The sequence below is a fragment of the Buceros rhinoceros genome, unplaced genomic scaffold, assembly GCF_000710305.1.
Source record: "Buceros rhinoceros silvestris isolate BGI_N320 unplaced genomic scaffold, ASM71030v1 scaffold2919, whole genome shotgun sequence".
Taxonomy (NCBI): domain Eukaryota; kingdom Metazoa; phylum Chordata; class Aves; order Bucerotiformes; family Bucerotidae; genus Buceros; species Buceros rhinoceros.
The window spans coordinates 156,077-181,422 of record NW_010432058.1 but is presented as its reverse complement, the minus strand read 5'-3'; the positions used below and the strand labels follow the sequence as shown (position 1 = coordinate 181,422).

The 25,346-nt window shown below is 48.9% G+C and overlaps 1 protein-coding gene across 1 annotated transcript in view; it reads right to left on the bottom strand.

Annotated features, from left to right (window-relative positions):
- Positions 1-25,346, bottom strand: part of PTPRF (protein tyrosine phosphatase, receptor type, F) — a gene marked incomplete at its 3' end in the record, with an annotated part of 183,295 nt that overhangs the window by 25,835 nt on the left and 132,114 nt on the right. The window contains exons 13-19 of the mRNA XM_010143635.1: positions 25,011-25,155; positions 19,892-20,197; positions 16,766-16,959; positions 10,914-10,940; positions 8,508-8,625; positions 5,684-6,262; positions 4,949-5,046 (exon numbers count right to left, since the gene is read on the bottom strand). Coding sequence (XP_010141937.1) covers positions 4,949-5,046; positions 5,684-6,262; positions 8,508-8,625; positions 10,914-10,940; positions 16,766-16,959; positions 19,892-20,197; positions 25,011-25,155 — 1,467 coding nt within the window. The remainder of the gene's footprint in view (positions 1-4,948; positions 5,047-5,683; positions 6,263-8,507; positions 8,626-10,913; positions 10,941-16,765; positions 16,960-19,891; positions 20,198-25,010; positions 25,156-25,346) is intronic.

The window sequence follows — 25,346 nt, the reverse complement described above, 5'->3', positions numbered from 1 at the left end:
CAAACGGGGAGTAGGGAACCGGAGAGACCAGAGGGTGCGGCCCAGCTGTGATAAACCAGCATGTTTCCTTCCACTGGGCAACTGTCCAGCGTGGCAGGGGAGTGCTGGATTCCTGAGAGTGGTGCAGAGACACAGCACACCAAAAACTGACAGAGCTGGAGCATGTTAAACCATGGCAGCTATTATGTGTTACAGGCAGAGACCGCACAGTAAAGCATACTCTTTCCAACAGTGGCCTTGAGAGAGAGGACAGCTCCGAAGGAGAAAAATTACTTGAAGTAAAACGGATTTTTCACCAGCTGAGCCCGCCGTTCAGGCTGACGCAAGCAGCAAGGGAAGGACCAAACTTTCCCTGCAAGTCACCTTCTTTAGCAGGTGGCAGAAATCTGAAGAAAGCTGCCGGCTTGCTCGCACAAGGGCAACTGATTAGCACTGCTCTCATATTTTGTGCTGGAGCTGGGAGGAGGAGGGAGGCCCTGGAGAGAGGTCTGAAGAACAGCAGAACACAGGGAGAGGAAGGACAGGCCTGGAATTTGCAGCTCTGCTTTTGTGTTATCCAAACAGCAATACCCACAGCATGCTTCAAATCCTTCTCAAGCCACTTTGCATGGCGGTCAGGATAGACAAAGAGCCCCAGCTCTTTTGCTGTTGAGAAGAGACTCTCAACAGACTCTAATGAGGGAACAGAGCAGCAGTGAGGAGCCAGCAACGGAGAAGAGATGCAATCAATCTCGTCTGTTGACATGCTTCTATCTTCAGGGATGAACTGCAAAAATAAGTACCAAGTACAAAAAAAGAGAGGTTCACAGGGACAAAGTCCCTGCTGGCTGCCCCACGTGCAGGAAGGGCTGTCAAAGGTAGGATGGCCAGAGGGAATTGTTCTCTGCTATGAACCCTCTTTAAAATCTTTTCCCCTGGGCTTTAATACCTTGCTCCAAAGACATGTACATTGGATGGGTGCTAAAGTGTGTGAGAAAGGTAAAACGAAGAAATGCTTCTTATAGCGCTGAAATATCAGATACTTAGTTGGGAGGTTTCATCCTGCTCTGACATAGTAGTAGGCACAACAAAGACAGGAGTGCTAGACTTCAAGTCATCACAGCAGCTCTGCTGTCTGCGCCAGCACCACCCCTTGCAATGATACTGCAATAGTTCAGGCCCAGATATTCCGGATGAGAGCATGTTGTGGGGGTGTCCTGGGGGAGCAGTGGGACTCTCTTCATGTGCTCCAACACAGATTTGATCAAAACCAAGCTTCCAACATTAAGAGCTACGCTGGAAAGATGCAAAGCTCACGAAGAGTTCTGTTGCCCCTCAGCTGAGATTTCTCATTATGAATTCTTCCCTAATACAGGTATCGCCAATTGCTTCTGCATGTGCTCTAGGGAAGACACTCACTCGCCCACTGCCTGCTCATGAGGCATCTATGGGGCACAGAGCTGTTATCCTGGAGTAAGAGGAGGCAGAAGGATGGTCAGGCACTTCTGTTCAGCGTTTCCCTGCTTGCTTTACACTGGAACTGGCCAGGACACTGCCCCTGACACTAGATGGCGGTTTTACCGCCATGCACAGAATTTTTTCTCTGAAGACAGTGAAATTGGCATTTTCAGTGCTTTTCTGAAGCATTCTCCACCATCCCCTCCTCCTTTTCACAGTTGCTGTAGCAGTTCTACGTTCCTTTACCTGCCATAACACATTGTCTTCTCAAATGTTATGCACCATTAGTTAAGGTCTCTACACAAACCTTAGAATAATGTAAGGGCTCAAAAACAGTCATTCGTGTGGAGCTGAAGATGCCTGGGAGCAAAGGCAGGAACGCTATTTAGAGGTTGCATCATGGCCCACTGGTAACCACTTAAGTCAGCTACAAATTTGGCCCAAGGGCTCTGAACTGCCAAACATTACTGACTAGCCGATGGATTGCTGTAAAATGTCATTTGTGCTGCTCTTACCCACAAGAGAGGATTTGCAAAGCTAGGTGGGTCCAAATGTCACTGCCGAAGGTCTGCTGCTTGATTACATGGCAGTAAAGAATGTAGTGAACTAAAAGATGAAAATACACATAGTGTGCCACACTGGAACATATAATCACTCGATGGAGAAGTAGACGACGTTGCCTTTTTTGCAGGCAGGAGTAATTACTACATTCTACAGGAGACACTATGAGAAGTCACTGCTCAGCATTTTCCAGTGTTACTTCCAAACCTGTATCATGATGATTTTCAAAAGGTGCTGCTCCTTCTCCCCATTTGTAAAATACCTTGTGATCCTGCCTTTAACCAATATATCCTCTATCCTGCTCTTAAGTTGAAGAATGAGTCTCAGGAAAGTGAAGTTTCCCCAAGGAGAAGGTTTTACTTTTTTTTGCACTTTCCATGAAAGCTCCAGAACAGCTTTCTGCAGGTACACTGGAATAGAAGGAACAGTGCCTCTGCTCCACCACAACTGCTGGGCAACATCTTACAAGGAATTTATCTTCTGGACCAGAAGAAACTGTGAAAATTCCCCAAAGAGAACTCAGACCTTTATTATTGATTTGGTAGCAATGAAAATTCCTAAGGTCTCAGTTCATCCCCTATATAAAAAGAAGCAGCAGTCTTGCCTGTGCCTCACTATTCATTGTCAGAACAATATCTACTTTAATTAAATCTGTTAAAGTAGAATATGACACCCTTTGGGACACAGATTTAGCATGAGACTTGTTTATCAAGTGTAGATAATACTAATTGTTCCCATGGAGATTTATCTGCTATGCTAGTTACAGTATTAGGCTCTGGCATCAGCATCCCATGTGCCTGAATTAGAGGAGAGAGGTGTTTATAAAATCACAAAGTCCTGAAGGTTAAGGATTTCTTTTGAGTGGCACGATCGACAACACGCAGCTGACCCTCTTAGCTCCTGGCCTTGACTCATGTGTGTCTGCAAGTCCAGGGTTATTAACAGAAAGAAGATACTATTAGAGAAATATCCTTGTAACACTCTCGTTTGCATGCCTGCTCTTCAGTTAGCAAGTGGCTAATGCCATCTGCTCCTGTGTCATCTGAGGGTTAACCCACAGCAGGGGCAGAACCTGAGTCACTGTCTGTGTAAGCAATCCTAGCTACAGCAAGGCATCAGCATTACATCCATAGCTCCTGGCTACCTCCAACCGTTCCACCATCCCTATGTGGTAGTAACGTTACAAAGGTCACACTGTCCCTTTCTAGCACCGTGCTGTCACACACAAACATGGGCTTTGTGACACAAGAGTAAGGCAAACTCGTTCAGCAGAGTGCAAAGTAACAGGGCTCTTCCTTGGGGCCAGATATCTGAACACTGATCCTAATGCACCCTGCATCTTAGAAAGCTTTGAACACCACAAGGTCTTCACAAAAGCCTTGTCTGCTTCACTTAAATTCTGCATGTTAACAAGTGCCTGCTATCGATCATGGTAATTCAGCTCCAGGATTTAAACAAGAAGAGTTAGTAACATGGAAGGGGAGGTGTTCACACGCGGATGCAGTTCAAGACCTTCTCCTCATTCCCCTGGCCATGGATCCTGCACGCACGGCTCATGCAGGCCTTGCCTTTGCTTTTTAGGCACAGCACAGCAGGGTGCATGTGCAAAGAGGAAGGCAAGTCACGGTGCTCCCATCTCTGGCCACCTTTGCAGAGGCAGCAGGTAGCTGCTCAGGCTGGGGAGATTATCCTTGGCTATGTTGGTCTTGTTTCTTAAGGGAGAGAAGATGCACCGAGATCTGCAGAAACTTCTGCTACGCTGGCCTTTTAGCCAGATCAGTGATCGACACTGGTGACAGACAAGAGCAGGAAGACTTTGGGTCATGAGGGCTGTCTGCAGCCTAGTAGATGACACTACATCCAGTACTGCCCTGGGAAAAAGAGAGCAGCAGCCATTCCTGCAGAGTTTGCTTTACGGTGACACATCTTGTGCTGCTCATACCTGTAACACCTTCTGGAAGGGTGATGATGATTCTCTTTCACTCCCTGAGATGACACATCTGCCCTGATGCTCTGAAGCAACTCATAAAGGCAATCTGGATGTTTGAGACAGGACATGTTGCAGAAGGAGTCATTCTTAGTTTGATTCACTGGCTTGTTTTCAGAACACTTTGTTCTGGTAATCTCTTGTGATTACATCACATTTGTAACTTTTCACACTTTAACTGCGAGTCAGGCATCAGGAAAACCACTGTCATGGAGCTGCAATGGATGGCCTGACAGGTAGGCCCCAGCTGAGTGATACTGGGTACCAAGATACCTGAGAAAGCAGATGGAGGAGTGGAGCACTGCCTGGGACAGCATGAACAGCCACCTCAACTGCTCATGGGAAAAGCATCAGTGATTTGGGGTGCTGGACCAGTTTCCATTTCCCTTCCAAAAGGCAAGTAATTCAGGGGCACTATCAAGGGAGGAGTAGATACTTCGCAATGCTGCTATAGTCAAGGTGGGTTTCTAGCTGGACAACGAGAAGCCAGAAACACATGCCATGATCCCTGAGACATCCCCATTCTTTGCCTCTGCCCAGCACACGCCTTCACTGCTTGGTGTTTCCTGCTGGTGTGCTTCAGCCAACGTTACTCACTCCTGTTTTGTTACTATGAGCCAAATGCTTAGAGGCTTTTCAACAACAGATCAAAATAGAAAGAAATCAACAAAACTACACCTTCTAGCCTAACAAGAGTGACAGGAGGGAAAGCAAGCAGCGCTGTGCTCTACTGTGTGCTATGGTTCATGCACAGGTGTTCAAAAGCAAGAGTGTCTACCTAAGCTGGGCTTGAAGATCTGAGCTCCACAAGACCCCAGGCCAGTGAGAAATGTGACCCTGCTCTGCTTGTCTCTTGTCCAACAGCATGAAAATATCATGTGGCAGGTTAAGATGCTGCTTTTTTTCCACCGTCCAGCTCACCGCCACAGGCAAAGCTCCCTGCCCTCTCTGTCTCACCCTTACCTTAAAAGGCACTGCAGATTTGTAGGAGTCAGGCACTTCCCAGCTCAACAACACCGACGTTTTCATGACGGCATTGACACGGAAGTTCTTAGCAAACACTGAAATGAGAAACAAGATATTTGAGCGCTGTAAAGCCAAGTCAGGAGAGAGCCAGGCAGCAGCTCAGCTCCAAGTCTCTCTTTGTCTAACTCAGCAGCAGAGGTCAAAGAGTTCAGCTACAGCAGAGAAGTGAGAGACAAAGAGAAAAGAGCAGCAGCCTTTTACCAAGTCTCCAGTGTTCAATGGAGTTTTGCTGTTTGACTATTCTTTCTAGCATCACAGGAAGGAAGATGCAGAACTGTAGCCTTCCTCTCTCCCCCCTCTGCTCACACTCTCTTGGCGCTTTGTCATGATCAAAGAACAGTAGTGCTCAGGTACTGGATCTGCAGATGATCGTACTCAGCTGCCTGCTCCAGTTCAAGCCAGAGCCTTTCATGTACAGATAAAACATCAAAGTGTGCCTGTGGAGCAACAAAGGCATTTAAACTACCACCAATGCCCCTCTCCTCTGAAACGGCAACTTTAAGGAAACCTTCTTGGAGCCTCACCTTGCCAAACTAGTTTTAGACTAGGGAGCCACACAGTACCTGATCTCATTAGTCAGAGCAAAGGGGAGCATAGCCTCACGAACCAAAGCAAAGGTTCCTATCCTGCAGGCAGAGTTTGCCATTAGGAGCTCATTAGAGGGGCACTTACCTTGCTCAACAGGCATCGTCCGGGACTGGATGCTGGGGCTGAGTGGCCCAACCCCCTTATTGGTGCGGGCCCTCACTTTGATGTCGTAAGTAGTATCAGGCTTCAAATTCGTCAAAGTGATACTCGTGTCCTTGGTGATGTTAACCAGGTCCTGCTGGCTATTTATGTCCCTGTATACCACCGTGTAGTTGACAATCTTGCCATTTCTTTCTGCCAAGACTGGGGGTTCCCATGCAACTTCTGTGGTGGAAGTGGTGAGACCAACCACACGTAGGTTCTGTGGAAAGCCGCTTGGCACGTCTTCGGCAGTAGTGATCTCCTTCTCAAACTCCTCTCCTGGGCCAGCTCTGTTCTTGGCAGACAGTTTGAAGAGGTATGTGGCCCCCTTGTGCAGGTTGGTCACAGTGTAGTGATGGTCTCTCTTTCCAAAGTCTATTGTGTTCATCTTTTCCTCATCAAGACGTCTGTACTGCAACCGGTAACCCAGCAGCTCCCCTACCATCTCCTTGGGTGGGTGCCACTGGATGAGGGCTGTGTTCATGGCTGTCGTGCTAATCATCATGGTGGGCCTCCCCGGGACTGCAACATAAACACACAATGACCATCTATAGCCTGGGAGGAGGGGAAGGAAGGATCGCTTCTGTGCTGCTCAGTCCGTGAGGATTGAGGAAAGTGGGAAAGTTCAGACAACAAGGTGAAGAGGACGACAGACAATTCACATGGATAGAGGCAGAACGACCCTAATCCAGTGGCGAGGGAAGCTGGAGCCAGCCAGCTCTTGGCTGCCATTTTCCCATGTGCTGCCATCTACATAGGGAAAAAATCCAGCCATATTCAGCCCCAAAATTCATCCCCTTTTACAGGAAAGATTTAAGGCACCTCAAAGCATCATATACATCTCAGAGAAGATCTGAATCCCGTCCTCCCAATCAGTGGTCTTCCAACACTTCAGCTAGTGAACAGCACTGGGCCACGCCGGCCCTGGTGCACTGCACCACAACAGACATACAGAAGCCTGAGTCCAGCACCCTGATCTGACTGGAGGCAGACAATTTTCATCCTGAAACCTTGCAGTTTTACCATCTGCAGAGGCAGTGAGCAGAGCTGGGTGTGCTGTTTGCCATCAGAATACATTTTGGTTTAGCTGATGAGCAGATTCATGATGTCAGTGTCGATGTGAGAGGTGAACACAAGCATTCCACAGGATTTTTGCTTATGCTGCACAAGTCAAGGGATGTTCCCATCACTCTTTAGGAACTGATGGCTTTTATTTGATGTTTAATACCTTGATCTCCTTCAGTTAAAACAAGGTTGCGTCTTCACATCAGCTTAGATTTGTAAACAAATCAATTGATAGGGCAGACACTCAGAATCAAAGGGATGGGGCCACTGATATGAAAACGAAAATGGGATTTGTAGCCAAACCTAGTTAAACATCCTCGCACAGTTTTGAAACGAGCCCGCAGACGAGCGCAATACACACGTATCTGACAGAATTATGCCCCGAGTTTGCCGTCAGAGGGCGATACCAACACTCCCCTTTGAGGTCAAGCCCGCAGGCAAGCCTGTACAAAGGCAGCTCTGGGGGTGGTTTTGTAGGTATTTAAGACTTACAATTACATTTCCACTGCCAGTGCCATCCTCCTTGCACTCATAATACAGTGTCTAACAGCAGCTAGTATTAAGGGACACATCATTACTTTCAAAGCTGATTCCAAATATTAACTTTAAATGTGCATCATAACATGGGAAGACCCACTGTGGTTTACAGTGCAACACTGGGATGTTTAGGAAGATTTTCCTGCTTACAGGACAGCTGTAGCAATTTGATGAACAGAGTGTACATCATGGCGAGGCACAAGGGAGACAGCACTGGAGACTGTGACAGTGGAAACTACCTCTGGAGCTCCCCATGTGCAGTGCAGAGGAGATGGCAAGCTGTTCCTTGTTTAAAAGCACCAGGAACAAATGCTCTCAGTTTGTCCAAGCTGCATGCCCATAATACCAAGTGGTAAATACTGTTCCTGTGGCTGGTGTGAGGAAGCAGCAGGATTATCAGTTGTAGGACAGGTCTAGTTAGTGGAAATCGAGGACAAGACAGTGTCAACTAGTTGGTGCCACCACCAAAGGCAAGCTTGACTGCATCCAGAGGAAAGCACCTGATGAACTCCTGCTCCAGTCCGAGGCTCCTGTGTTGTACTAGGCACAGGGTACGAGTCTCTACTGAGATAGCAGAACCAACTGGCTGGGATCACCAGGACCCAGAAGCTGTGCGCGCAGCACTCCTATGGCAGGATTTGTTGCATTCCAGATTTTACCATGGTTCTAGGAGCAGCCAGGCTCAGCTGTGTAAGGCTGGGGAGGCAGCAGTAGCAATGGCTGGGGGGTAGCTGAGAAGCACCTCTGAAGGAGCCCTGTGTGTCAGGGGCTATCCCAGGCAGCACTGCTGTCACTGCAGGAAGCAAGAAATGGCACTCGCCTATGGGAACAACGTGAGGACAGGCCATGACTCCAAAGCTGAGGGAGGGCCTGGACTTCCAGGCTTCCTCTTCCCAGGTCTCTGGACTACGCAGATGAGCTCAGACCCATGAATTTCATTGCTCTCTCACAGGCCCTGGCAGCGTCTGTCCATCTCTTTGCTGCACTTGGCTCAGGTGATCCAGTGGCAAAGCCTGTAAGTAAGGGCTGCAGATGACAAGGGTCTGTACCTCCGCAGCCCTCTCGCTTCCTCCTGTGCAGGTGCCTTGGCCATACTCCCTGTGCACCTCTTGGGAGGTTTTACCACCACCTCCACGAGGCTGTGGCATCTGCTCCCTACACTCACCTGCCCCTGTGGTGGTGATGACTTTCGGCTTGCTGCGGGCACCGTCTCCTTTGGTGGTGTAGGCAGCGACTGTGACAGAGTAGGTCGTTTCCGGCAGCAGGCCTCCAATGACCGTCTCCTGGGAGCCCATCCATGAGGTGCAGAAGAAGCAAACGAGAAGAATAAATACTCGTTACTGGAGTGAGCAAAAGGTGGGCACTGGGATCAGGGTCTTCACAACAACACACCAAACACACTCTCTGGCTCACGTTCTTGCATTGCACTCAAGCTCATGTCTCACACAGAGCCAGCAAACACCCGCTGCTGCCACTCCAGCACTCGCTTGCCTAATTTCAACCCCTGCCTCTAAAACTTGGCTTTTCCAGGGAGCCACCAGTAACCTGTGTCAGCAGCTGTGCTCTCCCACAGCTTCTGCCAAGAGGGAGATCTGCTCCAGAGATGGTCCTGCATGAAGCCAGAGCCACCCTGCCACAGCAAGCCTGAGATAAGAGGACTGTGGAGCTGTGAACCAGAGCAAAAGCCAGTTCAGCTGGCGGCGGAAAACTCTTGGGGGCTAATTTGGGGGTTTTTAAAGTTGTCTCTTGCAGCAGAGCCGCAGGGAGCACAGAGAGGCAATGCAGGGGCGGGGGCCCCAGGCAGGGAGCACCTGCAGTGCTGCAGCATTGTGTTCATCCTCTCTGCCAGGCACGGTGTTGCAGAGATGGAATGGGGTCAGCGTAAGGCGTTGGCAAGACCTGGAGGGAAAACCCTGCGCCCTGGGAGGTCTGGGAGGAGGGCAGACTCGGCAGGGTGCTAGCACCCTTCCGTGCTCTGTCTTCCTCTGGGCAGGAGGAGGGCATGGCTCTGCACTTCAATCTGAGATCAAAGAAGGAGCACCACTCCTCCCGCCTGGCCTCCAGCAGCAACACAACTCGTGCCAAGCCTGGCTGGCCAGGCCTGCAAATGTGCAAGCACAGCGAGCTCAGCAGCTCCCAGCAGCTCTCTGCGAGCTCAGGGCAAGCACCCCTGAACTGCAGTCATCTGTGGGTGCTATGCAAGAGACCAGGGCCATTGGCACCAGTAACCCATCAGGCCAGGGAGCAAGAGACAACTGGGCTGGAAAGGGAGCTGGGGAAGCTTTTGGGAAGGAGACAGAGGCTCTGAGCTGGTTATTTACCCTTTCAGACAAGGAGAAGAGCAAAAATGGAGAGAGTTAAGCTCGAGTCACTGAGGACAGGTAGCATGAACACTGTTAGAGCCTGTTCCAGGGAGCCAGTATCTGCCTGGGGGATCCTTGCCTGCTCTGGGGGTACAAGGGGTGCCCGTGGTCGCTCTCAGAGCACAGCCAGTCTCCCATCGTTCATTCGCACCAACACCCACACTATTAAACCTGCCGATTTCCAGTCAGTGCTGCTGGTTCAAGTTACCTGCCCAGTCTTACTCATAAAAATCACCGTGTTACCATCGCAGAACCAGCCAGCCCAGAGAAAAATCAACAAGCACCAACAAGAACCCCGCCAAAATCACCGTGTGAACCAGAGTTTGATCCCACTCCGCCCCTGCAGCAGATCCTGTGTGCGGGTGAGTGGACGCGCAGTCCGAACGGTGCCAATGGAACCGCAGGGGAAGCACTCACACAAAACCTGCAGACTCTGAACATCCCAAGAGAATTCACTCCTCCCAAATCCATGCAAAGAGAAATTCTCACGCAAAAGCATGCCACCGGGAGCAAAGCAAGCGAGCTGGGAGGAGGGGAGAGAGACAAGGGATGGATGAAAGAAGGTCTGATTGCATAATGTAAACATAGTGCTGTCATGACAAAGCCACTCCGAGCAAGAATCCTCCGTATAAAGCAGGAGGAGATATGTATCGTGCTGGGGAAGCTCACAGCAGGGTACATAATTGAATTGCTGACTCTAAAAAGGTTATTTTCTAGTTTGTTCCTCCAAATTTGTATTTCAAAATTATGTGGGAAAAATTGGATTTAACTGTTTAAATGTGATTGTTTTCTTATTACTATCTGTGTTTCAGCCAAAGGTCACGGTTGAGAGTGTAGGTTACGTTTCAGGACTACAATCAATGCAGTTTAAAGATTATATATCTAATTTTACTGCATAACTCTGTGGGCCAACTACTGCAGAAAGCAGGCTGCACCTCCTGAGTCGATCACTTGAGCCTGCCTAAACTGCACTGCAACAAGCTGGAAATACAGATTATAGGAAATGTCAATTGCTTTTCTGCATTTAGTAGCAATCTAAATGCCAATTTTCTTTGGATTTGCTGCTTGTGGAAGGTTTCACAATGTAACTCTTCAGCCTCATTAAGGGAGTGAAAGGGATGTTTTGACAGCACTGTGTCTACAAAATTCACAAATCGATTTACCAAATCCCTCTTTTCCAACCTGGAATACACACAAGTGGTACTTACATGATCGACGGAGTCCTCAGCTCTCCACTGACGGGGGAGAAAGGAAGGAGGAGAGAAAAATGGAGACACAGAATTTTAAGGGGCAACATGTAGGAAGGGGATGATGACGACAATAGCAGGGGTTAGCAGGACTGGGTTGGGGGGATTACAACACTTATACACAGAGGGTTACTTGGCACAAGCTGCGCCAAGAAAGAAGTGGCATAGAGCAATATTCTACATGCTGCTAGCCTGCGCATTAGGTTTGAGATCATTCACACCAAGAGGGGCAAAGAGCTTCCTTCTCATATGGATGGAGAGGTCAGCACTTCCTAATTTTGCAGTCCTTTCCCCTTCTGGCTTTGTCTGCGCTTTACTGCCTCTTCCACAAGCAGAAGCAAGAAGGGACAGATTGCACCAACAAGGCTCTGGGGCTGACTGCTGTCCCACAAGTCAGTCACAACCGTTTTGTGGCCTAATCTCATTTCTGTCCTAGTGATCCACCCATCCATTGTCTTGTTTGAGAACCAAAGGCTTCAACACACAACTCTGAGAGGGTACTCTGCATGGAAGCACCAATGCAACATTTACAGAGCTTCTCTTTCCTGTACCATTTGCAAGAAAAATGCTCCGGGGACCTTAGAAAACCAAGAAATCCTGTCTCTTGAAATCAGTGGAAGAGAGGGTGAGAGCACACATAGCGCTGCACGGCTTGGAATGAGGCTCAGACTGGTGCATGTACTAAGGAAACAGCTTCTCACTCCAAATGATAGAACACCAAACACTCAATTGGCAAGAGCAGCCCTGCAGGTTAGACTTCTACACAAATCATTTCCCAGCAAATGCTCACTTGGACTCCTGGCTGTGGCAGCCCAAACTGGGCTCTGAAGAGAGAACACGCAGTTTTATGGCTGGATCTGGGGTTCTAAGATATCAAAGCTGCATTGGGGTGGTGAGACTTAGCAGACCTTGGCTGATGCCACGCATGCCCGTAGCGCTGTTCTTTGTGGTTGATGTACCAAAGGAAGGTTTGCAGAGATCACAGCAAGCTCTCTCAGCCAAAGCGGTGCATTTCATCTCAGGTTACTAAATCCACCTGGAGGAAGCACCGGTCGATGGGTTCAAGCTCAGAGATCAAACTGAAAGATAGGTATTATTACCCCTGACTCACAGTGCGAGCCTTGGCAAGCGTTGCTTCTGAGCCTGAGCTGCCAGCTGTGAAATGGCACTCAGATACCGACTTCCTCAGGACACTGGGAAGCCCAGCTAACGTTGCTGAAGTGCTGGGGAACCTGCAGGTGTGACAGAAGTACTAAATGGTACTAAAGCTACAAGATGCCTTTTGTACTCAGGCTATCTGAGGTGGCTTTCACAGGCTGCAGCCTATCACAGTGGCAGACTACTCTCCTCAGCAGTAAAATACATGGCATAGCTTTAATATATTCGTTATTTTATTCTCTAAATTCAGAAAGAAGCAGCTATTGAGAGAAACATTCCTCTAAGATTTTATTATAGTTCACTTAGTTGATGCCGTGAGACTGCAGTAGAATTATCCCCCTAAACCACCTTAAAATTTAACTTCAGCAAAGAGGTCAAGTGGTCCCTAAAGACTTTGTATAAGCCAAGGCCCTCACTAAGTATTATGGTGTCTAAACGCCCTCTTCCCACACACATCTTGGTGCTATTTCCAGTGTTGCATGCTTAGCCCCAACCCAAGTCATTGCTGTTGATGTCCTACCTGCACCAGCCAGCCCACACCGTAATCAACAGCCACACGCTCTGCCCTGCTCATCTAAAACCTGGCAAAAACCTTGCTACAGAAAGGATACAAGGCCTGGTAGTTCTTCCTCCCAGAAGCACACTTCTGCTCCAGCACCATTTCCTTGATGGATGGGGGCCACATGGATGGTAGCACCCCAACCCACCTTTGTGTAGCGCAGGAGCAGAAGGTGACACCCCACTGCAGCAAAGAGTGGAGTAGACCTAGGCTGAGGAGACTACTGCATCTTACAGCCTCTCACACCACAGCAGGGAGTCTATCATCCACTAGGATTTTAGACCAAGCATTTAATGTTCAAACTCTCTTTGCTCTTATGTTTCAGTGGACTTTAATCTTGCATCAGATCAGAGTGCAGAGAAATGCCTTGAGATCTATGCTGAAGGAAAAAAAGTGAAAAGCCAAGCCTGCATAAATGCCCTGGTATAAATTCAGTTTCGTTATGAAAATATCATCTGCAGATCAAAACATTTCCTTCCTTAAACTAGTGCAATTGCTTCTTAACTGTTTAAGGCTGGTCAGTATGACAAATTGATCTGAAAAGCCCAGGAGGTGTCATAAAAAGTACTCAGATGGGGCTGTGTGCGTGAGACAGGATGGCTCAGAGAAGTGCTAAAGCTAACAGTGTGTATTTATGGCAGCTGCAATGCCTTAACGTTTCATTTTACACTTCAGCACCGCACAGCGGAGTCATGTCTCACCAAGGAATGGCTGCTTTCCCTGACCGTGACTCTTGCAGAAGACAGACTCAAGCTATGGGACTCAAGAGCCCCAGCTATGGGAAATGGATACTGAGGTTTTCCTGCAGATCCTTCCCCTCTCTACTTCAGTGACTGTGGTGCAACAGTGAAACTTCAGATGTGAACTTGAGTGCTCAGGCTGTGGGATGTGGAGGGGTTTGACGACTCCAGAAATTCACCTTTGTCCGTTACTGAAAGGCCTCTTGGATGATGCCTTCCAGTTTCGTTCTACTTAAGAAGCAGAGTACATCTCACCTCCATGCCAGACTCTTACCTAGATGAGTACACATGCACGAGGAGTTGTTCCAAGCAGATTCAGACAAAGATTCTTGACTACCACCCAGCAAAAGGAGAAGGCTGTAAATTCCCCTGTGTTATGCCTGGGGTAGGCACTACCCAGAGAGAATAGGAGTCTCTGCTTCCCTTTTCTCCTTTGATCTCAATCCAACAGCTCGAAGTGCTTGCCTTTACTTCTTCCTGTTCTTCTGGAGCAAGCTGGTGGGACGTGCACACAGTTTACATGCTGGATGGAGAAGTGCCACCTGTGAAGACCACACAATCTTCCCGTGATTGGGGACCTCTGAAAGCAGGTGGGCCTCTGCCCTCCCCTGAAGAACTTAATGCTTGTGCCCCGTGGCCCTGCTATCTCCTGCTCCCTCGAGCTGAAGAGGTCTTGTATGAGAGTGGTGGAGTGCAGCTGAGACTCTGCACTGGTGTCCCTGGTGCCTTCAAAGGTGCTCTCTCGGTGCTCAGATGTGTTGCGCACAAGACCCAGGGCACAGAAATGAGTCTTCTGCCATCACCTACCATAGAAGCTGGCCGAGCCACGGAAGGCAGGACCTGTGCAGGAGGTGGTGCGGGTATGTGACACATGCTCTCCCTGGGCACTCATCCACAGGGAATGGCCACATTTGTTTGTCCATCAGTCTATCAGTAGAAGGTGAGAGCTCAGACTGGAAGGCACAGAGAAGTCTGACGGAGATAATCAGTCACAGCGCAGCCACAGAATGGGAGGAGAGGCCTCAGCTCCATAGCAGGACCTTCCTAACAACTGATTAGTCTCCCTAGGCAGAAGGCTGTAAAATAAAATGTGATCTCTCCAGTGCCAGGACCCCCCCTTCTCTGCTGATGTTTTAGTCCTTTCTGCTCAAATGGTTTTGAAAACTCAGAATTTGTATTATCTGCATAGCTAACATCTCCATCTCCATTCCCTTTCCTTTTTCCTTTCATCTTTGTTTACTGTGTCTCTATTTTTCATCTTCAATCAGGAAAAATCATGAGTCAGCTTTCATGCCAGTGTCTTCAAACCACCTGCAAGAAGCAGATTATGTGGTACATACCTACTCAAAATCAGCAGACAGCCTGGCTAGGCAGGAGGAGGGACTCTGCCTACATAAGCAGAGAATTTCTTCTCTGACCCCGGATGTTCAATCAGTTTAATCTTCTTCTTGTGCAGTGGTATAAAAGTTTATGAATGTTTGTGAGTACTGAACCGTGGCTGTATGCTGGCCATCTTTATCCTGTGACTTTCAGGGACAGGTGTTCCAGCGAATCTTTTTGTTTTCTTCCATGGGAAATTACTCTTCCAAAACTACTTGTTCAAGTTTGATCTGGCTGTTTTCAAAGACACGCACCGCTGTACTGAAAGATGGAAACTCTTAAAGGGTTCTTCAGCCTCTGGAGCAGATGTATTTCATCACAAGCGCAGGTCATGCCTGGCTTCTCACTCTTTCAGGAAATAAAGATCTCTTCTGCCAAGTCAGTGAAACCTCTTCCCTGCAGGGTCATCATTAGTTTATCCCAAGAGTGACATGACTCCTTCAGAACAGTCACTTCTCTGCAACTACATTTTGGCCTTCACTTAGATCCAAAAATTACAGCAGATGAGTTCAGCACCACACAAACCAGAAAAAAAAAATTCACAGCAATCAAGAAGCTTCCCACATAAATTCACCAAATAGGAAAGACTAGTAAGCGGTCTGACAGGCCAGGAAACTTCAAGCAACTTGCCTCCCTGATGCACGCATTCAAAATAATGCAAAATCTAGCACTACTTGGAAAGTTTCTGGCTCTGGCATCCTCATTCCTGCACATTAGCATGAGGTTTCTCTCTCTGAAATGTATGAATAAAGAATGAAAGCAGAACGGGCTGGGCAACCATAAAATACTTGAAAACACCGATAAGAACAACGTTGCCAACTTCGCTCGCCTACACTTGGGACCAACCCATTAACTCCAAACTCCAGCTGAACAACACAGCATCAATTGTTCAAAAAACACAGAAGATTATATCCTCCCGGAATAAGTAAAGGACAGTGAGCAGCTTTCCTAACGATTAAAATAAAGCAACATCTGAAACATAAAGAGAGACGTGCCCCAGACAACGCTGCAAGGACCCTCAAAGCATCTTCTCTCTTTAAAGTTTTTCCCTTCCACATTTTTACTGAGTTTTATCCTTCAGAATATGAATGGAGAGTAAAGCCGACTCTGTGCACTACACTCCCCACTGACAAACGTATAAATGATTCACAGCTGCATTCAAGAGTCAGATCAATTAATCGTTGCAGCTCTCCAGTATTTATACTGGGCATCATTCAAGCAAGCTAGCTCTGAATCGATTACTCGTTGCTTCCAACAGCAGCAGATCCTCTACTTCATTTATACGATTATCTTTGTCGAGAATAGCATGGGTCATCCAGGACGAAGGACCCTTGCTCTGAAGAAGAGTTGTATTTCATCACAGACAGGGCACCAAGAACTTCCCTGGACCCTGGGAAAGAGGCAACTATGCATTGCTGGGCTGAGCAGAGTGCACAACCATGCCTGGAGCATTGTGTGGGAACAGGGCCTCAGCTCACAGCCAGTGAGGTATCCAGGAGATCACATCAGGATGAGCAGGTTACTGCACGGGGATGGCAAAAGGCAGAGTCATTTACAGATGAGCCCGAGTCCCACAAGTGGGCAGCACCCCGGTGGACTCTGCTGAGAAAGAAGCTTTGCCCTTATCAGCACGGAAGAGGTAGACTCAAGGCTTATTTAAAACTCTCCAATGGTTTATAACCTGACTGGCAAAATACAATTTGCTCCTGCTGGAGCCTGCACAGGATGTGGCAGGCAGAGAGGTACATGTTGGAGAAGGGGTAAGAGAGAAGCATTGTCCAACACATCATTCTGATTAAACTTTTTATCGGTTGGCAAGCCACAGTTTAGGGATAAACTTGCCTTGTTCAGGCAGGGCTGAATCCCACACTCTGAAGCTTCAAGAGGAGGCCAAGAAATGCCTGGATCCAGCCAGCCTGGCCCTCTGCGGAGAGGGAAGGTGCCCCTCCCACCAGCCTGCGGTCCCCACACTGTACCTGTGCTTCTGACAGCATGACGTCCTTGATCACCGGCTGCCCTCGGGGCTCGTTGTTTTCCAGCTTCACGTAGGTAACCTGGTACCCGCGGATCTGCCCATGCTGCTTGTTGGAGATGGGCAGCTTCCAGCTCACCCGGATGGCAGTCGAATTCACAGACTCTACCTCCACCTTTCGTGGTGGGGCACTGGGCACTGTAACACACACAGGATGGACAGTTAGGAGGTACCACATGACGGCTGTCAGCCATCTCTCACTCCTTTGCTACCTTCCCTCCACCTCATTGCACAGACGGCCCTGCTGGCACAAGCTCCCCGTAGCTGCCCAAGAGATCATACTGCAGTTTTCCAGTGTTACTATATCCCTAACCTTTTCCCAACATCCAAGCACTTTTGCTACTCTCAGTAGGAAAGAGCACGAGTGTAATATGCATGACCACCCATAATAAAAGCCACTGTGCTGGATCAGACCCAAGGTCCATCTGTTCCTCTCGTGTCTCCAGCAGCAGGGAAACAAGGAAGAATAAAATATAGCAGAATATAAAGAATACGGTAACCACCTGCAGCTTGGGCTGCCCCGCGGCAGAAGCAGGGGTTTTGAAGCCTGCTTTGCATCCTGCCTGTCACAACAGCTCCTCTCAGATCCCTCTGCATAAATCTATATACAATCCAACAGCCCCAGGTAGCATGACAGAGCGCTGAGCCTGCTTTGCAGGGAGCCCTGGTACCTGCCACCAGCCAGAGTGCACACGTGCTCTTCCCCTGTGACAGCAAAAGGTTAATGAGGGGGAAAAGCACCATCCTAGAACAATAACCCAGAGCTGAGAGACAGCAGTCACTGAACTCAGCCAGATAAAGGGACCTGTGGGGATTGTGACAGCTCTGGGGACTGTATTTCATGCATGGCTAGCTGAATGCTTTTTGATAATAAAATGAAAAATTACACTGCCCAGCAAATATCAATTTTCTTGCAAGGTGAGGCTCGTTTAAAAATGCATTTATACCCTATTTACCACTTGGAAAAATTACCTCCTTATTACATTTTGCTCTTGCATTACCTGTGACAAAAATGTCAATGCTAAAAAATTAGCTTCTCAGTTGCTCCTGGGAAGCTCCTTCCGGTTGAAACAGCTGGGAGCAGAGGTGTGCACTTCCCGCTGAGGATATTGCTGCTATGCGAGTGCCCGGTACCCAAGCGAAGAACCTGGGCTCCGTCCTAGCACCTCTACTGCAGGACCCTTTCCACCCTCCCCTGCCTGGGAAAATCCAGGGGTTTGGAACCCTGTACAGCCCAATTCTCATCACAGCAAGAAATAATCAGTATTAGATAATTAGGGATGGATAGCTGACAAGCAGACATAATGAGTATTGCTATTTCAACCAACTAGATGGGAAGAAACAGCTACCCAGCAGGTAAGCACAGTTTTTAAGCTGGAGGGCAATTCATTATTTTCCCCAGATGTCCTTCTTAATTATGAGTAATTAAATAAAATAGAGAAAGGAGGAATGGAGCATTTTAGCACCATGAGGCCAGCTCAAGGTATGGGAATGGAGGGGGCTGTGCTTGAATAGTTACCACCTTCTGGCTGGAGCAGCCTACGCTGTAATCCACAATTCACTTAGTGCAGTGACCCTGCACAAGCCACAGGGCTCTCCTGCCGTAGCAAGACTTTCCTGCCCACATACACAGTTGGGAGTCCAAGCGAGAAACAAGAACCTCCCTGAGAAGCAGACAGAAGCTGTGTGTCAAGCTCTGCTGGCAGGGGAAGGCAGGAGGCCTTGGCAGGACAGGATGCAGGGATGTTGCAGGGACAGGAAGAGATGTGCATGTGAGCAGACCACAGTGTTTCAAGGAACACTATCCCATCCCATTACGGGAAACGTGTGCTGCCTCTGAGACCCAAACATGGAAAATTCAATTTGTTTTCAGATCACAGTTTAGCATTTCTCATTCCTTCATCGTCGGTATCTACTGAGCATCGGCATGTCGGAGCAATGCGAAATCACTCCTGACAGCTGAGCTGAAATGTCCAACCACAGTGCCCAAAAACTAACTGAGAGAGCTTGTTGCGACATTTCTGGGGTAGCAGCTTCCCCTGGGCTACAATTCTGCTGAATGAGAACTGAAGCAAACAATACAGGCAGCAGGACACACACAGATGTGTTTGCCAGCCCAGGAATGCAGTCAGCAAGCATTTCCAGACGCCACTCCCAGAGCCAGGGAGATGTGGGGGACAGTGGCAGCCCATTTAGGGAAACTGTAATATGTCTGGTTTCAATTTGCTACGCTGACTGGGCAATGCAGAGATCATTCTTTCTTTGCCTGGACACCGCATCTCTTTCTTATTCCATTAAATCTGCAGCTTCTGGGGTCAGCATGAAGCCATGGAAGCTCCTACTGTCACCCTGAGCTCTGGCACTTTCAAAGGAAATGGCTTAAGTCATGATGACATAACTGACAGCCCTGCTAATACAAAACAATTTCTCTTTAAAGCTGTCGTATCCAGTAAAGTATTCTGTACATGCAATATTCTGACTCTTGAGCGGAAGAGCAGATTTGTATTAGCTGTGGCTTGCCTGGAAGCCGCGGCAGGAAGCAGCTTTCCTGCGATATTTACGAGTTTCAAATGGATTTCTCCTCCACTCCTTAGTTCGCTGGACTTCAGGTCAACAAGTAAACTTCAAGTCTTGACCTCTCACTGTGAGAGAAGCCTTTGGCTGGGAGAACTTATGCTGCTTTCAGTAAAACGGAAACTGCCACCACCAAACACTAGAAAGCTAAAAATGGCAAAGCAGCGTAATGCCTCCTCATGCAGGAAGCACTGCTAACACACACAAGACCCTTGTGGGACCACATCAGGACACCTGACGTACAGCCTAGAGGCAACCATCATAGCAGAACAAGAGCCAGCAGAGTAACTCCCTTACCCCACTCCAGGGTACCCGTGCAGGTGCACTCCCTGGAGCAGCTGATCAAAGCACTGCTCCTGACAGCCTCCGGTCCTGCTTGAAAAGCACTCCCAGGCCGCTATCTCCAAATTCCTTTCCCCCCCTTTCCAGCAGCTCATGTAGGAGAGTCCTGGTTACCCCAAGGTGGTAGCTGAAGGAGCTGTGCAGTAACACCTACCATCCTCATCAGTGCGCACGTGCACGGGGATGCTCTCCGGTCCTGGCCCCACATCAGTGTGAGCCCTTACCCACACCTTGTACTCGGTCCATTTCTCCAGGTCCTTGATCTCCCAGCTGGAGTGCTCCCGTCCAATGCCATCCACCACATGCTTGGTGTTGTCATCTCCTTCCACTGCCTGGTATGCAATGGAGTACTGGGTGATGACCCCATTGCGGCTCTGGGCAGGCGGTGGCACCCAACTTACCCGGATGGTAGTGGAGCTGGTGCTTACACACTCGACTTCTTGGGGTGGGGCGGAGGGGGCTGGGGATAAATAAATGAAGTGGGGAGATGAAGGGAAATGAGTGGAAACACAAACCAAAATGCACAGGGAACTTTTACCCAGCCAACTGAGCACTGAACATACACATGGAAAATGAGCCGGTGGCCTCTTGGACACCTGCTGGCCTTCCTTGCAGGTCATCAATGATGGGGCTAGGGGCAATTTGTATTTGAAAGCCTGATAAACAGCATGGAGACAGAAGCGCAGTTCTGCATCAGAGAACACCTCTTCCCAAAGCAGTTCTGGACGCTTACTTTACCAAACACTACAAGTGGCAGCAAGAGGAGGGCAGGAGGCAGGGAGAGAGAGACTTGTAGGGAGAAGAAAGATGCTTTCAGTGAAGATCTGAAGCAGATGGAAAGCGGAAGAGGTAGGAAGCTACAGAAGGCAAGAGTGGCAGAAGGGGAAGCTCACACACCAGAATGTATGAACACTTGCAAAAATCCACTCCTAGACAAGTGGAGGAAACAAGAGGGAAGGGAAAGCAGGTGACTGAGATTGGCTGGATTGTGTCCAGGCAGGGTTTGAAGTCACAACTATCAGCTGTGAGCAGCACCCTGACCCTGGTGGGAGCCAGGCTTCATGTGGAAACAGGAGGTAACATGGTTGTGCTGCTTTGCACATGTGCCTAATATTTGAGACTGACTGCTTCATATCTGCCAAACTGATAACCTGCCTCAGTAGCTTCCTGTCCCCAGCAATATTAGCTGGCCACAGGATGAGGAATCCTATGTGGGCAGCGGATGCTTACAAATGTGAGGAGCAGTCCCCTCCACACAGCACTGCTGGGGAAGAGCAATGAAACAAATCTGGTGAGGGAAGAGAGGGATGGGGAAAGGAGATGACCCAGATGAAGCAGAGCATCTCTAGGACACTTGCCTGGTTCATCCCTTCTCCAGCCTTGCAGAAATGCTGTCCTGTTGCAACAGGGAGCTGGCAGCATGGGAGCCCTCTCATAGCAGCTGCAGCCCCTGCTCGTTTGGTCTCACTGCCCAGGGATGCTGCAGACAGCATGCTTGCACAGAAGGAAAGGGTGGAAGCCTGGAGAAGGAAGGGAGCTCACCTGGTCAGGGAAGACCAAGGAAGATGGGTGCATACCTAGGTGCATGCTCAGAAGGCAAGAACCCTAAGCAGAGAGGGCAGGGCAGTGGACACAGTTGCTCTAAGATTAGGAAGTTGTCAGACCCCCCAGTAAAGAGGACCAAGGCATCTAGCTTTGCCACAGCAGGTGAAAGGCCACTTCCATTCTTCACTGCACCCAGAAACCTAGAAACACCTGAAAAAAGACTGGTGCACTCCCCCATGCTGCAGTCCTTGACACCATCAGTGCCCCAGAGTCAGCCTTCCCAGGGCCCATCCCTGAAGGCTGGGCTGGGGTACCTGGAAAGAGGAAAGATGGAGGGAGAGGGGGCAGTGACAGAGCTGCAAAAGATGATGCCTGAGCAGAGTCCGGCTACTGCTGTGGGAGCTACACTGGAGGAAAGAGAAATTAAAGTAATGCAAGGAAGCGAACAGTTGTCTACATGAGGGAGGCAGAGGGGGATTGGCTCTGCCATCTGGTACACCAGAAGGGAGCAGGGGTTGAAAAAAAATCCTCACACTCTTTTGGTTAATTGGCAGAAAAGTGGTAGGGAAGAGAGTAGGAAGATATAGCACCAAAGCAACACCGAGTGAATTCAGGGAGGACACAAAGTATATACAGCTCCTGGTAGCATCCCTCAGAGAGGACAGGTGAGACATAAGGAGCCTGGCAAGCCTTTCCTTTGCCTCTGCGAAGAGAAGCCCTTCACAGAAGATACTTGCTCTGGCTTTGGGCCTCCACAGCATCCCTTGGGATGCAGCAGTGAGCTTCTTCTCCAGAGGCAGCTTTGGCTGGCAGCATGGGCAAGTCAAACATTGGCTGTTGACTGGGTAAGAGTCACAACACATGATATGCAAGGCAAAAACTCAGATTAACGCTTAAAGAAAGCAAAATAAAACTTGGTAAGATGAGCAGGACCAACTTAAAATGTACAAGGAGTGGAAATGTTCCTCCTGGGGCTAGCAAAGAGCAGACTGGGTGGCCAGCATGCACCTACATGTGCAGATATACCCACATGCACACCGTGCAAACTTCTGTTGCCTCCAGGCTATTCACACTGGCCCCTCCACCAGCCCACAGCAGCCCTGTGCATCCACCCAGTCCACCTACTCCTTAAGGTAGAGAAAAGGCAGCTTTTATATCTCAAGCAAGAACAGCATTTTAATGCTGAAGCCTGGTGGGCATACAGCTGATGCTCCTCTCCTGCATCATACTGCTTGCCTGAGGCACTCAGACTCCTGCAAAACTCCTCCGTGCTCCTCAGGCCCTCAAAGCAGCATTGCTTTACACTTTTTGCAGGGTGCTGTGCAACTAAGCAAGTGGCTTAGCAGGAAAGACAGCCCAGAAGGCAGCTGTCTTCTCAGGAGATGGGGTCTGAGCTGTGCTATTAGAAGGGTGCAGAGGGGTACTGCAACCCTCTAGCTTTCCTGGACAGGCATCCCTCACACTCCTGAGCATGGATGCCACAAGAAAAAGCCCAGCAGCAGTAATACAGACTTCCTTCTCTAGCCTATTAGTGACTCATTAGCGATGATGTGCCTCCTACCTTACCCTTGACTGGTTTGTCAGGTCCAGGAATTGAGCCTGAAGACAGGCTCTTTGGAAAGCAGGAGTCTGACTGTTCCTGCAGTTTGTGTCCCACCTGAACATGTCAACGTCTGAGATCTAACAGCCTTTCTCAGCACAAACAGATTGAAGAGTGCAGGAAGGAGATCCATCTGAAGCTGACAGCAATAGTCTTTCTAGATTAGTAAAGCTATAAGACTACAGGCGACCAATCCAACCATCTAACATGAGGTGTTGCTAAATGCAGACCAAAGAATTTCTGCCTGGAAGTTGTGCCTTGTGCACAGAACTTCTGCAGAGCTAAAGCAGAGATTTCTGAAAGACCTACTTGACTTTTGAGTCTCCCAGTACCCAGGAATCCACTCTGCTCTGGAACTGTTCAGCCAGTGGTTTTTCACCCTCACAACAGTATAACTGCCAAGGACTTTTCTCACAGAATAGAATGCCATCAGAAATCTCCTCAAGTAGGGGCCTGCAAACCCAGACACTTTTTGGATAAATAAGCTCTTAGGTCCCTCAGTGTAAGGAGCATTTCATTGGTCAAACCAAGGTATTCCTCTGGTTTTTGGCCAAATCTCTTCCAACCTGTACACACCTTTCTTACTAAACAGATGCCAGAACCAGTCAGCTAATGCTCCACCAGCCAGTGAAGCAACAGCCTTAAAAACAGATCGGTGTGAAAACTGAGCAGACAGCATGTGGAATAGGTTGTGGGAAGCTGTCTGCCTTGAAAAGTCCAGAAAGCAAAGGTTTCTCTTACTTGGACTATTGTGAAACTCTGAAGGACTCATTTATGCATGGAGCTGTCTCTGATTAAGTGTGTTCAAGGGTAAGAGCATTCACTGATGGCATTAATTTAAGTGGCAGGAGAGTCGCTTCAACCTTTACCTACCAATACAAAAGCTATCTGAAATAGGTATGCAAATCCCCACTCTCAGAAATCGTTCTCAACATTCAAATATTTATAACTGCACGATCTGAACCTCTCTCCACTTTCATACCTGTCTATTGTGCAGCACTAAGACACTGCTGGCTCACTTAACGAGGTGGAGGAATCCATGCGACTGTATGTTAATGAAGCTGAGTTCTCCTCAAAGAGAAGGTCGTTCCAATAGTGAGCAGAGCTGCTCTTCCCTGCCTGAGCTCCCTTTCTAATGGCCATCTCAGGCTCTCTGCTGCTGAGCATGCTGGTGCCCTCCCTGCAGGGAAGGCTGGCTGCCTTTGCCAACTGTTCACCCCACATTGCTAGTAAATCCCAGACAGGCGGTGCTAATGGAAATGTCTTTTTTTCTCCTTTTAATGCTCTTTGCATAATGGCAAGCCCAAAAATCGTTAGTGAAAACGAGCTTATCGCAGGGCCCTTTGATAGCCCTAATCTGCTTATGCGCAGCACTTTGAGCTGCCAATCAGAGCAGCGCGAACTCCTGCTCTGTGATCACATGAGGATGAAAGTGATATTGCCTGGGTCACCTCATTATCTAGCCTCTCTGCTAACTTGGTTGCAGCTTGTTCTGGTTTGCCCCAGTGCTGCAGTCCCAGAAGCAGCCGCCTCACTCACTCAACACAGCCCAGGCAAACAGCCACTTTCCCAAACTGACTGCTCCCGCTGCCTGACAGCCTCAGGCACATCTGACCTCAGCAGACGCCTCATCTTGCCATCAAGCGTGTGGACCAGGAAAGGGCTTCCGTGGAAGCAAGGCAGCCAGAATGGGGAGTGAAGGGGTGAAAATCCAATGGTTTGGAGACTGTCATGTTTAGAGCCAAACATCCATACGCTGCCTGTCCGCACAGCTTGTCTGCATGGGAGTAAGTTCATAGAGATGCACAAACCCACTCAAATCAATCTCTCCAAAGCAATTTCCCAGCCTGTTTCACTTCTCCATCAGTTTTTATGAATCCACCCTTAGAGAAAGACAGTGTGACCAAACGGACATGTAGAAAGAACTTACCACTTGGGTGCACCCTCTCTGCCAAAGAGCCCTGATCCAAAACCTCAGCTGACTTTCCCCATTACCCTCTTTAGCAAACTGCATGCCAGCATGCCTGCAGACCCACAAGGGCAGAGGCACCGAGCTACTCCATGCCCAGTCCGTGGAAACTAGACTGCTTTCGATTTGTCTTCATAGTGCAGAGTGTCAGACACTTACTGGATTGGGCAGTTCTGGCTTCAATCGTGGGAGTGTAGACTCCTACCCCCAGCTCTGAGCGGGCACCAAGGCGAAACTTATACAGCGTGTCTGGTTTGAGACCTTCCACAGCATATGCAGAGGTTGGGTCAAACTCCACCTTTTGCTGGCAAATAAAACACAGATTATTTGGAGTAGGTAAGAGGGTACAGAAGAGCTGGTGCTCAGCAACCAGTGCCAACGGAACAGGCAGCCCCATCACCTGTTCTGGCCCCACAGAAAGTCACAGCCATGCTGCCAAAAGTTTTGCAGTCCTGCAGGACTCCTGCAGGCACAGAGCTTCCTGGGTGAAATACG